The 18,743-nt window shown below is 40.9% G+C and overlaps 1 protein-coding gene across 8 annotated transcripts in view; it reads right to left on the bottom strand.

The window, feature by feature from the left end:
- Nucleotides 1–4,727: 4,727 nt before the first annotated feature.
- The window catches only part of St7 (suppression of tumorigenicity 7), a 250,355-nt gene continuing 236,339 nt past the window's right edge, over nt 4,728–18,743 (bottom strand). For all 8 annotated transcript variants that reach the window (XM_048786023.1, XM_048786024.1, XM_048786026.1 and 5 more), the window contains 3 exons: nt 15,742–15,834; nt 12,965–13,104; nt 4,728–5,077 (listed from right to left, as the gene is read on the bottom strand). In XM_048786023.1, the coding sequence (XP_048641980.1) occupies nt 4,982–5,077; nt 12,965–13,104; nt 15,742–15,834 (329 nt within the window). In that variant the 3' untranslated portion in view covers nt 4,728–4,981. The remainder of the gene's footprint in view (nt 5,078–12,964; nt 13,105–15,741; nt 15,835–18,743) is intronic.

Genomic DNA, 18,743 nt, shown 5'->3' with positions numbered 1-18,743 from the left:
GGACACAGACAGGTGAATATACAAAGTAAGCATCATGAAAAGTACTGCCATTCAAGGTGCAATTGGAAAGGCATGACGATATTTTTTGCACATAGGAGGTCCTCGATAATTTTAGTGAAGGAATGAGTGGACAAATGAATCTAATTTGCACTGAATGTGAAAGAGTTTATCTGATTTGTAGAGCAAATATTTTAGAGATGTTAATTCATGTTTGTTCTTGCATTTTTCCTTTTGCCATTTCAAGGAGGAGCCCAGAGTTTGCAATGTTTTGTTCCTGAAAGTCATCAGGCAGAAACAGCCTGAAAGAGTTTGTAGTTGGAGGGGCCTGTAGAGATGTCCTATGTGTCTGTGGGGAAGACATCAGAAGCTGAAAGGCAGCACCCAGACCTCAGAAGGGGGTGTCAGGAAACACATAGGGGGAACCTGGTCCCAGGGGAACACTGAGGTCCTATAGCTTGTGCATACCACTAAAGCAGGTAGCCAAGGGCATCAGAAATGCTATGAACCTGAACAATGCAATGTTTTTAGAAGCAACCAGGACATGGCCCTTCTGAATGCAGATCCAGTCTGGGGGTGGACAGAACCCTGCTCACAACTGAGATGAAATTCCCCTGGTTTAGTGGGATGGGGGCTCAGAGCAGAAAGCAGTGTTTTTAAAGAACATTTAAAAATTATTTTCCTTACACACTCTGTAAAACCCCTGTATTGCCCCTTCCCTGGACAAAAACACACTCTTGAGGCTTGCTTGCCTTTTAATGACAGTCAGTTGAGGTTTATAATGCCACAACTTTCTTCCTAAGGTGGGTTACATACATGGTGGGACCTAAGGGCCTGTGGAACCCACTGGGAGTAAACATGACAGGAGACAAGATGGAGAAGAGGGGAAGAGAACTTGCTGCCTGTCTGCCGTCTCTGGTCCTGCTGGAGAGTTGTGGATATTACTCTAAAGGAGATAACTGAAGTCACCTGAAGGTCATCATCCCTCAAGCCTATGCAGCTATCCAGAACATTTCTGGTAGAGGTCCATTCCACCTCTACTTGGGCATTTTCATTTCAACTGTTTCTGTCTGCTCAGCCTTAGCCATCCCAAACCTCAAAACCCAGAATGGCAAGACTAGGTCCTTCAAGCATGGTTTAGACCTCCCAACCCCTAGCCCTCCAGACATTTCAGCTCCTAGAACAACCAGCCCTAGCTGTCAGTACTGCAAAGCAGAATCAAAACGGCTTCTCCTTTTCAGTACTTACTAAAGGTGCCACTCACCTGCAGCTCTCAGCTCTTGGGGGGTGGGGGGACTCAGCATACAGGTTTGTTTCAGCTTGGTGAAGTGCATGTCATGAGCAATGAGAAAAATGAGGAGAATCCATGGAAGGAGCATAAACATGTCTTCAACACTTTGACAATGCCCTTAAATTTTCACATTTAAGATACAGTTTTTTTAAAAAACATTAAAAAAAGGGATCAAAAGTTTACTTAGAAGTGACCTCTGGCTGTGAAGTAATAAGGTATATTGCGCTTTTATGTTTCCATTAGATTTTGTACAATAACATTAAAAACTCATTCCTTAAAGGCAGTAATAGAGAATCAATTATTAGGAAATACTCACATATGATCACTCCTTTAGGAAAAACAAAAACAGGGATTTCTAAATTTCTAGGGAAAAAAATGAAAAGGAGAATACTTCATAGTAAAATGTATGGAAAAATAAAGCTAATTTGTGTATTTTATCTATTCTGTATCTGTGGTAATTTTTAAATGTTCTTTAAAAATACCTCAGAAAACATTAGAACCTTACACACACCTGTTTTTAGAATAAAATAAAAGTAAACCACAAGCTCATCTAAGAAAATTAGAAAGACTATACTTCTTATAGATAAGAGAAACTAGCATGCGCAAAAAATATATAAAAACTGAAATTAGTAAATCACATAAAAATAATTGTTGAATGCATTGGTAAATCAAAAACTTGTTTCTTTGAAAGAATAAAATAAAGTTTGTGAGGTTAATTAAAAGTGAGAAAGAGGGAACAGCAAAAATACAATCAGGAATGAAAAAAAGAAAAATAACCACAGATACAGAATAGATTAAATACATAAATTATACATCCTGCTACTCTGTGGTAACAGTTAAATGCCTACAGAAAATGGTAATTTCCTAGAAAAACTAAGTAAGAAGTGAAAAATCTGCATAAACTGATCACTATAGCAGTTACAGAGAAATCTACTATTAACAAAGCAAAAATCAGAAGTTTTATGTCCAATTTTATCTAATTTGGAAATCAGATAATAATTTCAGGTTTATTAAAGGCCACATAAAAATAAAAAGGGCTCCCCAATTCATTGTAAAGTTGTAATGACTTTGATACTGGTAAGTACTGATAAAGAAGTTGAAAACAAACCTATAGATCATTGCATTTGGTCATACTGTATTATTTCCTATATATACTGGTAGATTCAATTTGCTTATATTAAATTAGAATGCTTGCATCTGTATCACCAAATACATATTAGTTATAAGTAAAGGACACTTACTTTCCTGTTGGAAGAGTCTTCATAGAAAAGCCCATCAGAAAAGATTTTGATACACTTTCATGTAGAAATAGAAGCAGAAGGCAGATGGAGACTTGGATTCCAGTTGTCACCTCCATGAAAGTTGGGAACCCTGGACCTTGTGTAAAAACCATAAGAGCTTGCACCAAAAAACATCAACGTTTACACTTTTGCTGTTATTTTGTTTACTCTGGCTTTGTCTCTTCAGAGGTATATAAAACCTTCAAAATAAAAACAGCTTGAACACTGGTCCTTTGGGGCAAGAAAACATGACAGAACTAGAAGACAACAACCTCCATGGCATCCAGGCCCTGGGAGGCCAGCACTGCAAGTGAGTGAGTTGTGGGTTTGCTCAAGAGTTGGGTGGAATGGTTGAAAAGGTAGTGGAAGGAAGGGAGAACGGATATAACGGTCTCTACCTGAAGAGCAATCTGGATTATGGGGTGAAGGTCTAATAAATTCATATAATTTGCTTCCCTCAAATTCAGAGATGTCCCCTTTCTCCTCATCTGATTGGCTCCACTTCTGGTCCATGGACTTCTCTTCTTCAGTGATCCCTCCTCTCACTCCCTCGCCTCTGTGTCTTCTCTCTGTTGCATTTGTTTTCTACCCGCACCCCTCCTATTCACTCTCTCTACCCCTTAAAGTCTAACTTCTGTCTCGGCTTCCCGTGCAAGTCCAAATTATTAAATTCACTAGGCACATTTAAATCCTTGGCTTACATTTATTTGCTGCATTTCCTGTAACTTGGGGTTTCTATCAACAACTTGCTTTGGGCCATTGCCACTTCCCACAGCCTACAGCTCTCAAACCTTTCACTTAGGTCTTATCACAATCTGGAATTCTGGCTTAAACAGGCCAGAATCTCTTGTTTCCTCATCTATTAAATCACATTAAACATCATATTTAAATTATATTAAACAATTCCTTTTTCTTCTAGCTCTAAACTACAATTCTAAGCCTTCCTGGTCCTTTTCAGCTGCAGCCAATCTCTCTCCTCTAAAAAGATAAAAATGTTAGTACCCATCATGTACTACACCAATTCATTCACCCAATCATTTGAGCATCTACTCTGTCAAGTGCTTGTGCAGGAAGGAGAGGCCAAGAGTTCAACTAGGCAGATATGGCTGCTGCCCCCAAGAACAATATGACTGGTGTGTATATGGGATCAAGCTCTTACAGGAAATTTTCTTTGAGAGGAAAAGCAAGCTGTATATTCCCATCAGGGCTTTGCTCAAAAAGGAAAAGTCTACCAAAGTATCAGAAGGCCACATGCTCCTCAATTTCTGCCCTGCTCTTGGGCAGAAACCAGGAACCAATCACAGGTCAGCTGGGAAAGAGCCTGGGTAGAGCTCCCTTGCACACCATTGACCATAACACAGTGTGGAAGGTTCAGGATTCTAAATAAAAGGGAAAACAAACTATGTAAAGGACAGTCCTTTTTTAAAGCACTGGATTCAGATTTTTAAATAGAAGTGCTTTTTTACTTCAGTTAGAGGATTCCAGTTTATTTATTTTTCTTCTCTTGCTTAAGTAAAGCCAGATGCTCTGCAAGGTATGAATCATGTGGAAGGCTTTTTAAAGGTGGTGAGGACAAATGATAATTTTGGTTCAGATCACTAAAATGCTCAAAGAATGCTCATATTAAGCATCAGGAATGCAAACACAATTAAAAACTATGAAATGTCCTTATGGGAAAACCTTGGCAATGTAGGTAGTCAGGGTCTACAATAGATGGTTGAGTCTCATCAGAAGTTGCCTTTGCACAACTAGTTTTCAAACAGAGAACACAAAATGATTCCTGGAACTGCAGTGTTGAGTACTGTATAATAAGTAGAGTCTCTGAGCTAGAACCTATGAAGGCACATACCTCTGTTTCATTCATGCTCCCTGACATTGATTCTGGAAGGTTTTCGTGTGTGTGTGTGTGTGTGTGTGTGTGTGTGTCCATGGCCTATGAGGATATTTGATTTGGGGTTAGTAGTTTTGCCATTTCATTTTCTAATCTACCAGCTGTGATGGATTCTAAGGGCCTGCTGAGAGGAGTTCCATCAGCAAAGGAAACCACAGGGTGGCATTTCAGTGGATCTGGGATCCAGGGAATTAATGTCAATCCACAGGTTTATGTGGAACACCAACACTTTTAGGGTTGGAAGGAATATATAAGAAGACACAACTGGTTGCTGCAATACACAAAAGTTTATTTTTTACTTTTTTCTTCTTTTCTGGAGGCAAAATAAAATAGAACTGAACATCAATGGATTTTGTACAACAAAAACAGCTTTTAATATGGAACAGACAGTCCATGAACATTTTAAAATCTCGGAATGGCTTCCCTTTTCAAAGTCATGCTTTCTTGCAGTCCACGAGGAGTTGGCACAGAAGAGCCAGTGGCAGCTAGCTGGGCGAGGAGGCTGAAGGATGGTGGTTCCCCTCAGATCCGCGTCAGCTGGTGCCACAGACTGGATGGGAGGATGCTTTCCACTTTCTCCATGACAAAGTTTAGGGGGGCAAACAAAGTGCTGAGGAACTGAAAAGAACACAAAGACCCAGGAGTCAGGGAGGCTTGTTCAAGATGACAGAAGGAACCTCTCCAACCCACGCCTGCATCTCAGGATGTTTCATCATTGTGGGGGGCTCACAGGCTGCAGTCATCTTCATGTTTACAGGAAACATCACACGCCAGTCAAAACTGCATTCCGGCCCCGCCCCAGCACTGGTAGATAAGCGGAGAAGTGTCTGCTGATGGCCTCCCTCCCAGGGAGCTGCCATGGCTCTGAGGTCCGGGATCTGCTAGCTGCCCATGTACATGATGGGTGTTATCAAACAGGAATGTCAAATGGGTAGCAAGTGGGCAGAGGAGTTAGAAAACAGTAACAATTTAGACCATCTGCTTGTCTAGCTGGGTGTAGAACTCATTTCAAATGAAAAAGACAATTAAAAAAAAAAAAAGCAAATCTGTATGTCTATTGTTTTGAGATCCTGTTGAATCCCAAATCCCTGCAAGGCCCAGGTTTGTTTCTGAATGACCCACTTGGTGACATGCATCATGGGAGCCTGGGGAAGGCAGCAAGCTGCTATTCTATGAAGCACTTGTCCTTGTTCAAGGGGGCTGTTCTGAGTAATGCATCTTTGCAGACTCTTTCATTTGGTTACAAAATTCCTTTCTGCTTTTCATGTAGTGAATAATGCTCATTAGATGTGCTTTTAAGAAAGCCAAGCCGCTTTGCCTGAGACTCACTTGTCATAAGTCCATTCTGGTTATATTCTTGTAAAAAATCAACTTCATGGGTTAGATGGATTGGGGTGTGGCTCAGTGGTAGTTTTTGCTTAGCATGCATAAGGCCCTGGGTTTATTCCCAGTGCCAATTAAAAAAAAAGGAATCAGCTTCATTCCACAAACCATCTAGCATCTGGCAGAAGTGCCCTGTTCTATTCAGGGAGGAGGAGAGGGATATTTGGATGGTTCTCTTGCCCTCTATTCAGAGCCAAGGCACTCACTTTCTAGGGTTTAACACCTTGTTCTTTTACTATGAAGTCCTTTGTCCTAATTCCTTATCCTTAGCACAAAAATTTCCCATGCATGTGTAATGCAGGGGGTAAGTACATAGGCAGAGGGGAACGTGGTTTTGAGGGCACACAAGTTTAGCAGACAATGAATTCAGTGAAATTAAAATGGGCTCCTCTCCTGAGCACATGATCTATGGGTTGTAGGTCTTCCAAAAGAGGTATAGTGGATGAGTGTCCCAACTTCACTGGCCTCAGAAAAGACCTTCTTTAAAAAAAAAAAAAAGAAAGGAAGGAAGAAATAAAGAAAGAAAGGAAAGAAGGAAGGAAGGAAGGAAGGAAGGAAGGAAGGAAGGAAGGAAGGAAGGACCTTCTAGTTCTTGTGTTGTTGTTTTAAAGGACCTGTAACACATTATAGCTGGATCATCAAGTGTGAGATTTATAAAAGAAAACTCAAGATAGTCTCTCCAATTCATCTTTTACATCAACTAAAATACATTTACTCAGGACAGTACTGAAGTTCTGAGTGAGATATAGAGGAGTCTAGGACAAAACCACCACTGTCAGGAGGCTCAAAGCTCAGTGGTAGAGGAGGGAAGGCCATTAGGATCTGAACAGAGCAAAGGAATAACCAAAGAGACTATGACAGCAATCACGACAGAAGGCCAGAGAAAGCACTAGGAGGGTTCAGAAGAGGGAGAGAAGCTTTCTGTGGAAAGGGTCAGGAAAAACTCTGTAAAGTGAGGCAAGTGAAATAGATTCTAATGGATGCTGGGAATGCCAAAAGATAGAGATGAGGTATGGATGTTAAGGACAGATATATGAGCACTGTAGGCCCTCTATGTTCAATCAACATCCAGAACAGAATTGAGAAAGCAACCAGTATGGCCAGAAGATAGTAACTGATTCTTTTTAGTTGGAATAGTTAATGGTGGAGTTCAAAAGTGACTAGAAGAATGCTGGGAAGTAATGGTATCAATGCCAGGCTGGATTTGTAGTCAATGCTTGAGCAAAGGTAGGATGACTCTTTCCTCCAGTGGGAGTTACATTTATAGTGATTTCTGATAACTTTAAATTATCCTTGGTTGAGTGCACAGGCACTTGGGATGTTCACCCTGCAGGATGGACAATATCCCCTTCTCACTTAAGCTGGACTGGCCACCATGAATGCAGTTGGAAGGCATCATGGGGAACACTGGGCCCAGGAATGAGGAACCAGTGCTCAAGCTTCCTCTGAAAGTGTTTGTAAAATCCTGGTTATGAGAGGATAATGTGGAGCAAGACTACTGATCACATTAAACCAATATAACATTATAAGATTTTATATATACATAATTATATATGTGTATGTGACACATACACACATATAGAGAGAGACCACCGAGGCTCCACAGACCACAGCATTTGCTTATAATGACTCCATAAAAAGGAGCTAAGTTCTAAAGTGGTATGGAAAAACCACTGACCACTGACAGGTGTTAGAAGATGGAGCTCAATAAACAAGGTGATATTGCTGCTGGTTATCATACCCTAAAGACTTGACCCAAACCAGATTTAGAACTGCTGAAGCTGTGATAGAGTGGGGAAGGAACTGCTGAATATAAGCATGAGCAGTGCAGTTAGATAAAAGGAAATGTCTATATGCTGGACAATTCTGCACACTAAAACGTGGGGGGTGTCAGGGAGCCTCACTTTGAGATAGAGAATGAAGGGAGATGATGTTACTAAACTGGTTCAAAATAAAGACCCCTTTTTTGTTTGTTTGCATCATTCTGGGCCCTGGACCTTATCTGAATTAAAACACACACACACACACACGTAAAAGCCTCTGAAAACCAAGAGGATGGCTTTACCCTGCTAGATGCCTACAGATGCCTCCTCATCCCACATGCACAGCAAGATGCAGGGGTCCCTTCTTTCCTGGACCATACCTGCCTTTTCAACAAGGTTCTAGGAAAGAATGAAGCCCCACTGCCTCCAGTATATGTAATAATTTCTCTCTTGTGTGTCTAAAATGTTCTGTCCTTGCGATAACTCAGAAAGGTTCCTTGGAGCTTTTTTCTAGAAAGTCTAGTTTACTCTCTTGTACAATCTAGTTGAGAGGCACCCACCTGATTACTAAGCCATTTTCCTTCTTAGTGTACCTCTCCAGATCTCTCCCCACCCCATTTCCCACAAGGAAGAAGATAATGTGGAGAGGCAGAGGAAGCCACTAAGCCCTTTCTTTTTGTGACAGATCAAAGTCATTGGCTTTCATCAGGAGGTAGTAAAAAAAAAAAAAAAAGTTTGGAGGAGCAAGTCCTGCTCCTCAGGATGCCTTGGGATGTTTGAAAATTAATACTATTTGGAAAAAAAAAAAAAAAACAACCACCAATGCACAAAGAGAAACAGCAGTTTTACTTATAGACTTAAGGGAAATTTATTGCCTGAAAAGTTAAGTCTGAGTGAGGAAAACCAGGCAACCTGCAGCAGCCATCTATCTCAATGTCCAAAACTTCTGTCTAGAGGGCAGAGATACATGGTCAAAATTTTAACCAAAACGCTCCATAATTCAATCAGTGTCCTGTGGTGAGAAAAAGCAACTGAACTAATAAAAAAGAGAGAGTGACACTTCAATGGCCTGATCCTCCTTTCCCGAAACACCATTACTTAGAAGAAGGTCATGGCTCCCAACATGCTTCCTTAGCATTAGAAACGCCTCTGCTTATCTGAATAAGTTCCAGGTGCCCTATTGCAAGCAGAGAATTGACATCTCACTGTAATCAATATCAGACTTCAAAGAGGTCAGGGCCTATAAGTGAAGATGAGCCAGAAGTCAGAGGGCTCAGGCTCTGGGAAGGAGAGAGACCAGAGGAGGAAAGGCAGGACCCTTGAGAGCAAAGGGGTCAGACTGCTGACCTTCCCACGTTCTGTGAGGAGCTGGGCTTGCAATGATAACTTATTTATATGAGCAACCTTATCTTGGTAACCAAACATTCTAGAAACAGTTAACCCTAAGTCATTGAGGTAGATTAGATTAGGGAAAAGCCAGTTGAAGCCTCCTCTATTTCCCAGTGGCTTACACTTGGCTATGAGCTTCCTTACTGGCTGCGAGTCGGGTGTAAACACACTGGAGAGTTCTTTCTGTGTCTACTAAAAGTCATTATACCGGGACATTATCTCAGGAGAGGGCTGAGAAAATCACTTTCACAAGCTGCAAATGAGAGCAGGCAGCCTGTGGGGCAGGGCAGCTGTGATAACCTGTGGGTGTGGGGCAGGGGCTTCGGGAGGGGCCTGATGGAGTGACCAGGGTGAGATGTGGAGAAAACCTGAAAGGAGGGTGTTTAGGAATGGAGTGGGATTGTCTCATTCAGGCCATCCATCTTACTTTACCACCAAGTCTCTCCAGACATTTTGGAAATTGCTAGACCTGCATGAAGGGGAAGATGAATGTGATGATCCTCCAGGCAGAGGTTTAAAAGTAAACTTACCAAAATTACATTAAAAAATTCTGGGTAGCTGACCAAATTACTACACTTTGGGGGAATATAAAACAGGAGAACCCTAAAGGTAGATTTATGTTTGGTTCAATTACTAAATTCTAGAATCAAAACCAAAGTTTTGGAAGCTTAAATGAGGAAAGTAGCCTCTTGTCTAACATCTATCAGGAACTCAGTTCTCCAATATTCTGGAATACTGAGTACTTGCAGTAATTATAGTACTGTAGGACTGGACTGTTGTACAGCCACTCTAGAGAATATCCCGTCATATTTTATTAATTCTCTCCTTGCTTCACAATCCCCTTGATGGTTAAAATCATCTCAATTTATTATATTACTCTTCATTCAATACTGTGATTCTCAGCTCTACTTGCACACCTGAATCACTTAGGGAGCATGTGACAACTCAGATGCCCATGCTGCTCTCAGGTCAATTAAGCAGGAGTTCCTGGGCAGTAGGTGGGGCAGGCATCAGCAATATTTAAGCTCTCTTAATGATTCCAAGACTCAGCTAGGCTGAACCCACTGATTCCTGGAAGGCCTTTGTCTGAACAGCTCTGAGAGCCTACAATGCAGCTTCAAATAACTGCTCACAGGTTTGGCCTTCATGAGACTAGAGTACTTAGAAGGGAACATGGTCCTCAGTCCCCATCCTCAATGTCTGGCAGGGTATTTCTTCACAGTATAGACTCCTAGGTGTGAACATCAAGATTCTGAATGTTGGTGGTATGGATGGGTGAACTGTATGCATGTTAGAGGCTGAGAACCTTGGTACTTATCCCAAACTACTACCAAATGCTACTCATTATTTCAATGACCAATACCAGAATGACTAAGATACTTTTACAAATATGTTTTTAAAATGTTTAAGGGAGAAATAGAAAAGGAGGAACATTTATTGCTTAATGCTGTAAATATATTCTCCCTTTACCTTTTACTAAGTTATACTCTAATTTTCTTAGTGTTTTGGCAACTACTTTTCCTCGAGGTTGGATGGGGAGTACGTGAAAATAATGCACAGCATAGGCCCATAAACAGAGAAACATCCAAGATGGCAGCCTGAGTGATACTGGGTTTAGAAATCCCATCAGGTAGAGAAGACTTAAGGAAATTTAAAATAGTCTGCCTGGAGGAAATAGAAGGTAGTCAGTCAGAGGTTAAAGATGAATGAACAGACGAGCTATCCTAAGAATTTGCAAAAGGAAATAGACCTGCTTGACGTACTCTCTAAGGGCAGAATAGAAATAAAAGGTGGAAATTAAATGAAGGCAGACTTTAGTAGTATAATAAGGACCTCTGAATGATCCAACAATGAAATAGGCTTATGTTCAGTAGCTGAGCTCCTCATGGCTAACAGTTCAAGATGAGTCTAGATGACTTCCTTTGGAGTTACTATTGAAAGCACTTCATTTAAAATCCCTTTCAAGCCTATGATTACAAGTATAAAGGAAGGGACAAAATATCAAGCAGCATCTGATTTTTACATTGATTTTTTTCCTGCAGAGACTACTACTGTTTATTTATTTAATAACCATTTGTTGAAAGCCTGCTATGTGCCATACTGTGCAAAGATTTGGGGACTCAGAGATGAGAAAGGCACAGTCCTGCTCACAAGGAGCGCCCATTCTAAAGGGAGACAGGATTTCCCAACATATAGAACAGTAAATGTGATCATATAAGTTGTAGGATCATGAAGGGAAGACACCTTCACTCAGCTTAGGAGAAATTCAAAGAAAGCTGAGGATAAGAGAATGAAGAGGCATTTTTTTTTAAGAGAGAATTTTTTTTAATATTTATTTTTTAGTTATCGGTGGACACAACATCTTTTGTTTGTATGTGGTGCTGAGGATCAAACCCGGGCTGCACACATGCCAGGCGAGCACATTACCACTTGAGCCACATCCTCAGCCCCATGAAGAGGCATTTGGTAGAGTAGACAGTGGGGTGGTGAGGGTGAATGGTATTCCCCATAACAAACAGCACGTGTGAAGGCACTGAGGTGTACAAGGGCCTGGTGCATCTGTGCATGGTAAATAATTCACTATGGCTGAAGAGCAGGTCTATCCAGTAATTAATCGGCAGGGATGAGATTGAAGAGGCAAGCAAGGTCCAGATGATAAAAGGCCCTGCATGTGTTGCTTGAGAACTGGGACTTTATCCTGAAGTAGGTAGGCAACCAACGGAGAAACTCAAGCAGAGAAGTAACATGCTTAGATTTGCAATTTAGCAAGATCATTCTTGGGTCAGTATGAAAGAGGATAAGACTGGAAGCAAGGAGCCCAGTTAAGACAATCAGAGACATCCAGGCAAAAGAACAAGGACCTGAACTATGAGAAATGCTGTAAGAGAGAAAGAAGGGAAGGAGAGGAGGTCAGGTACTGTCTGCCTGGTGGCTCAGGATGTTAGAACCCACAACCCACCCAGGTTGAAGGCTGAGCAGGACAGGAAGCAGGAAGTGAAAAAGGAAGGGCGTAGCAGGCTCCTGGAGGAGGTCAGGAATACAGGAGGGGGAGCAGTTTTGATGGCCAGGCAGGGTGATAAGTTCAGATTTGGAAATTGTGACAGTTAGGTGCCAGTGGGATTTCCAGTTCATCTTCAACACTCATGCAAATACTCCTGCAAATCCAGTCCCTGAACTCTGTTGAGCAGAAAATGTCAATCATCTGGAAAGGGATTAAATCAACCTAGCCCAGTTAGAGATAGTCCTGATTCCACTCGCCTTGAAATCTGAACGGAGTTCCAGGGAAATAACTGACACTCTTTTCCTATTCCCTCTGTTTGAAAACCATCTGTGGCACAATCAGGAACCTTACCCTCATGCATGAGCAGGATGCAATCATCAGTTTTCAACAAGGAAAAAGTGGCTGTCAGTGCAGGAAGCTTTTCTTATTAAAGCTCTACTCCATAGTCCTCCTTCAAGATTTTCACTGGATTTCCCTATTTCTCAATGTCCTGTCAGCATTTTAATACTGTATGCTTCCACACCCTCTCATGGTTCATTCCCAAACAAGTCAAAGGTCTGCAGACATTTAAAAAATACACTTAAATAATCTTTGTAAATGTAAATCTCATCCTTCACAAGGGTAGAGGCACAGTATCCAAGATTAGAACTAATGCCATTTAACATACACAAAACTAAGTAACGACCCCACCCACTTCTCATTTAATAGGATTTCCTAAATTATTTCATGTTTTTGTGCTTATGTATTATTTGGAAATCTATTTTGTGGAAGAAAGCAAGGCATGAATCAACAGTTACCTGTACTTCCCTCTGACCCTTAACCCTTTGGTTCCACTGGTGATAATGAAATTAAATAGTGAACTCTGCAGTTGGTAAACATTTCTGTGTGACAATCCCCCATTCCTCTTCTACTACCTCCCTCAGATTTCCCTGTCCATTCCCTGAGGCTTCCCTTTAGGCAAACACTCACAGCTTTTGCAAAGACCCCCATGAGTTCCGGGAACTGGTGTGTCAGGAGGGCCAGCATGGCTGTAAAGGAGCACAATCCAGCAGTGAAGAGAATAAAGAAGGGAAGCTCCTTCTTCGGGTAAACTGAGACTTCATGGAAAGCTGTGGAGAAGACCAGAGGGAATATTAGGGCTGGAGTAAAGAGCATCTTTGGGGAGTTCCTACCCGGTGGACTGACTATTCAGAGCTCTGGCTGAAACCCATGGGAAATGGAACAAATAGGACACCTGACAACCACAGGTCACAAAGGACCCAGCCTTTTGCTGCTCCAGCTGGAGGTACGACAGGGTTAATTTGGGGATAAAACACTCATGGACAAAAAAAAGCAGCACTAACTATGTCTACTATAAAATATTCCTTTCTCAAAAGTGAACACAAATGAAATGACAAAACTTTATCTTAATTATCAAACATATATACATTGTACAAAGCCTTAGAAAGTCCAAAGTTAGCATACTGAAAAATACCCTGTCTACATTTTCAACTTGTATTTTTTAAGTTATTATAATGAGGCAATGTTAGTTTATCTTGTACTTTTCCTGGCACACTCTAAGTATGTCAGTGGAGAGTGCTGCCCTGATAGACACTTAGCAAGGACCTCACACACTGGCCTGTTCAACCTGCAAGGGGTGAGAGTCAAGGTTGCTAGGGTTATCTGACACAACCATAGAAGACTCCTGATTAATATACTTAGAACAATCACCGGAAAAAGAAAAAAAAAAAAGCAAAACTGGTGTTCTTTAGAGTATCTTCATAACTTTTAAACTTCAAACACTATGTTTGAGGAAAACCAAACAGTTGTACAAAAGCCAAGAGAACCAACTCCCTCTTTCTACTCATTATGTGACTGCCTGTGACTGTCTGCATGGTGCAGTGCTGACCAGGGGAGGTATGGGCTATCTGCACGGAGGAGGAAGAACCAGCTGCCAGGGACCCTGGTGGAGGGGGCTGGGGAACTGCAGATGAACAACACTGCCCTCTAACCAAAAGGTTCCAAGTGGTCCATTCCCAGGGATATACAGATCTAAAGGCCATTCCTTGACCATTAGGCAGTTGTTACTCAGAGTCCTCAGCCACACTGCTAAAAACTGAGGGTAGAGAGGATCAGGGAGGGACAAAGCACAGACAAGCATTCCTACCTGCATCTAGGTGGGTCAATCTGCTGGGATTCAAATATAGGGTAGAGGTGCACTTAGGGCCTAATGTGGCAATATTTTACTTATAATGTGCAAAATATGGGTATCATTTAAAATAAACAGCCCTCTTCCTATCCTCATCCTCAAAATTCAGCCCAAAGAAGATTTTGGAGGGAGACCAGACTTGAACTATGGCATTCAATTTAATAAATGTGAGCCATAATTTTCTATTTAAGGCTTATAAAGACCATCCCTATAAAGTTTCTTTTAAGAACTATAATCTTATTCTAATAGCTAATCCATCCCCATGGAAACTTAATTGGGCTCAATTAAAACATTAAAAAACATTGTACTTTTCAGAAAACCATCTTTTTTAGCAGAAAATGTAAACTTTAACAAGGGGAGTCAAAAGGTAAACTGTGGGCCCACAGCAGGGGATTTCTGAAATCAAATCTAATGTTGGGTGAGGCACCAGACACTTTTTACTTGGACAATGAGAAACACATCACTAACATCTCCAAATTCCCTAGGGTACAAATCTCACATTGGATCTGGCTGGCAAGGAAACATGTGAGGCCCTCCTGCCACTTCATTCTTGTAGCAACCACCATGTAGGAGATACATAGCTGGCATTTGAAAACTGCACACCATAGCTCCACAGCTACACCATTCCTCTGGGCAAGTGTCTATTTGTGTCATAATTATAATATACTGGCATAACCAGGATTGGTACAAGAGAGAAGGTGGCAGCAGAAAGGACAGAGAAGAGAGAAGAGCCAAAATTTGGAGGTTATTATCCAAGGGGGAAAAATATGTCCTAAGTCAGGGCCACATAAAGAGCCTGGACATGATCTTTGTACACAGTATGATTTGATAATAACTATTTAGCTTGGATTGTCAAAACAATGCTGTATTACAGTAAACCAAAATAATACTTTCCACATGTGGTGCGGGTCATTAGCCTGCTGGCTTGTAAGGCACTCGAGGGCAGGGTTTTCCTTGTGTGCTTTCATACAGTGTTGAGGCTGCACATGTGCCCTGCACATGTTAGCCAATTCATTCCATGCAATCCACGAGGTGCTCGCGGGAAATCCCTCTGGCCAAGAGCATTGCATCACCTCGGAAAGCACACCGCCCTGCCACCCGACTCCGCCTCTGGTGGTAGTGCCAGCATCCAAGGGCTGCCCTCCCATCCACAGCTCGTCTGCAGCTCCTTCTGAAGTCATCCCTTCCTCTTCCATCTCTAGCCTGCGCAGACCACTCTGACCTGTGCCATGATGGACCAGCACAGTGGGTCTTGGTCCCACACAGGAGTTCTCTGTGCTCAGACCAATCTGCACATGATGCCTTCTCTTCTACATTTCAGTACTTTGGCATCTATCCCTTTGATGACTGTGGAGAGACTTTGAGAGGCAGGAAGTCCAACCCACTCACATAATTCACTTTAATATATATGCTATCGAACAAGGCCAAGGGTTGGGAGAAAAGTAATAAAAAACAAAGAACATTATAAACATTTATCATTCCCACTTCTTCCCATCCCCACCTTTGGTCACACCACCTTCCCTGGCTGAAGAGAGGATTACAAAGAGGTGAAACTTACAGGGTAGCAGCTCCCGGTCTGCTGTTTCTGTGCAGATTGGGTATGGATAGAACAGGTGCCCCTTCTCCAAGGGATAAGGGATCATCCGAAAAGCTGAAAAGAAGAGACAATATGTTAGTTTAATGTTTGTCTCATAACTTCCCAACTTCAAAAAGGACTTTTGAGCATTTTTACAATGGGAACACTCCTACAGGGAAGGCAAGACTTACCAAACTCTGAGTCATGTGCCAGATAAAATGTCAGAGATACACTATGATGTATTACTCACACATTAATCTTACACTATATATTCTGGGCAAACATCACAGAACAGGGTGGGGAGAGAGGTGCAGTGGGGGTAGGGAAGCCATCAATATCAATGCCTAGGGTCACATCATCTTTAAAATATTATAAAAATGTTATAAGCACTAATTCAATATAGCTCAGCCAATGGTAATAATGCAAACCTGGACTGAAATGCTTCCCCTAGAAGCAAATGTAGATTGACTTGTTGGAGCTTGTTACAGATGTACAAGTATGAAAGGCATTCTACCATGTCTATTTAAAAAATATGTCTAAGTGGATTAGAATTCCAACCAAGAGGGATAAAAACAAAAATCTAAAAATACATGACTTGGGAAGTATTTCTAAACTTTATGAAACTTTTAAATCTTCAATATCATGTGGGGAAAAATGTATCTGGAGAGATTGATTATCTGTATTTTGATGAAGTCAGGCCACCTAAATTCTGCTTTTGTGGCATCAGATGACATTAGGCCTCACACTGAATTATGGCTTTCCAATCAATCCATCCTTTCCCATTATCGAGTGTGTTATTCTCCCTGTTACAATGTCATCAGCATGTTAGTCTCACTGTTCCTATGAACATGGAGGTATTTTTTCTTTAACAGATGTCCTTTAACTCCAGCACATGGTAGATGTATAACATAAAAGCTGTACCCTACTCTCAGGATGTCAGATAACAATCCTGGCCTTCATGTGTGTCAGAGAGGAATGGTGGCAATATAGCAATATTTTTTGTTTCAAATGCCACATTTTAAGGAATTGTAGTTGTAGCTACATCCTCAGCTGTGTAATTACGAAAGCCTTCTTAAAATGCTGTCAATGTACATATTTATCTTTTGCATACTTATTTCAAACAGGAATCAGAAACAAAGAATGTTCTCCCTCACAAGAAATGACAAGGTCCCATTGTAACCAGCATCAGTGCACATATGGTATTTATTCTGGTGTCTGAATATTATTTAAAAGTAAAAACATTATGTATGTGATTCCAGCATTTGGAATGCAGTCAATCTACACCACAGTGGTATCACTGTGAGGTTACAGAACATTGCCACGGAGAATATAAATCACTATAAATGTGGGATTAGAGCTGAGCCAGTTTGCTGGCAGTTTGCTGAGGTAAAAATGTTATCAATTTTCCTCTCATAACAGAAACCTCTTAAACAGAGATTAAAACATTAAAAACACCCCAGACTTTAACTCTTCTTAAAATGAAGGGCTCAGCCTCGTTCAATCAGAACTTTCCTTTCACACAAACAAAGATGACTTTTGCCCATTAGAACAAGCAAGAGAAGAGGTTCCTTGCACAGGTTGTTAATATAGAATGATCATTTGAAGGAACTGGCATCTCTCTCAATAGAACCAGGCTTTCAAGAAGATGAAAACAAACCAAAACAAAACCCAAAAAAACCAAAAAACCTTTTAGTGACTTTTATAGCGTAAGCTAAAAATCTCTTCTGGGAAGCACAGCTTTTACATTTAAACTATAGTACAGCAGGATCTTAATACCATTTCCCATAAATGATGGCTTCTCTGAAAGCATCCAAAAAATGTGGAAAAACCTATAAGGAAGTTTTTTAAAATCCAGATTCTCCATGTGTAACCAGGCTGCTATAATTAAAGAATCTTTTCAGGTTCATATGATATAAATAAACCCTTAGTTTTCAAAGTGGCTATAAATTTGAATGTTAAATTTTATTCAAAATTGAAGTCAGTTTGTACTTCAGGGAACAATTTTTTAAATGAAATATAGGAGCACAAGATCTTAAGAGTGTTCAACCATAGAAATCTAATGGTTGGCTGGTGTCTTTCAGTCAAATGCTAAATGACTTTTTTTCTCCAGTACTTGGTGTGTATACAGAATTTTGTGCATTGATTTAGTCTTTATCTTCTTCTAATTGGTTATCATCTTTTTTGGAGAGTGGAGGTATTTATTATATATATAATTCAAAGAATAATGAATATCCATCCATCCATCCATCCATCCATCTACATGGCCTGCATTACGCTTCTACTCCCATGATCATAAAGATGTTTATGGTGCTCTTAAGATCTCTTTCTTATGTCAGTTGTCATTTATATTGATTTCATAAAATAATATTAAGGCTTTTGGCTTCACTAAACAAAAGCAAATACAATTTGTGCTTGCAATTCTATCCTTTACCCACCCTGCTGTGCAGGGTCCAACAAAGTGTGAGATAAGCAAGGGAGGTCTGGAGAGAGCCAGGAAGAGGCACTGCAAAAGCTCTGCCAGCCTCACCTCCCACTGCCTGGTCCTTTTCACAGTAAAGACATGCAATGGTTCCATGAGAGCCTCGTGGCTTTAGCCAAAAGTGTAGAAACTTTGCAAGTGCAGGAATTAAGAACACACTGATTTGGTGGTGTAAATAAGAATGACAAAAGGTCATTTGAACAGATCTGTTCTATAAATGACTTCAGACCTCCTAAAAATCTTTGAGAAAAGCCACACTTCAGAGAAACTACAAATACGCATGTATTTGGTTTAAAACAAAACAAAAACATCAAGGCTGTTCCAAGTTGATACAGGGCATATGGATGTCACTTCTGCATTTTCCTTTGTGTGCCATCCTCTCCTCCTACGTTGATCTCAGTTAAAGGGTTCAAATGAAGCTGAGATTTAGTTAATGAACACGTACTGTCCTCCACAATCAAGTCTGAGGCATGACACTGCTTTCTTCCATCCTTGACTAAATACA

Source organism: Marmota marmota, unplaced genomic scaffold (assembly GCF_001458135.2).
Source record: "Marmota marmota marmota unplaced genomic scaffold, marMar, whole genome shotgun sequence".
Taxonomy (NCBI): Eukaryota; Metazoa; Chordata; class Mammalia; order Rodentia; family Sciuridae; genus Marmota; species Marmota marmota.
This window is presented reverse-complemented; position numbering and strand designations above follow the sequence as displayed.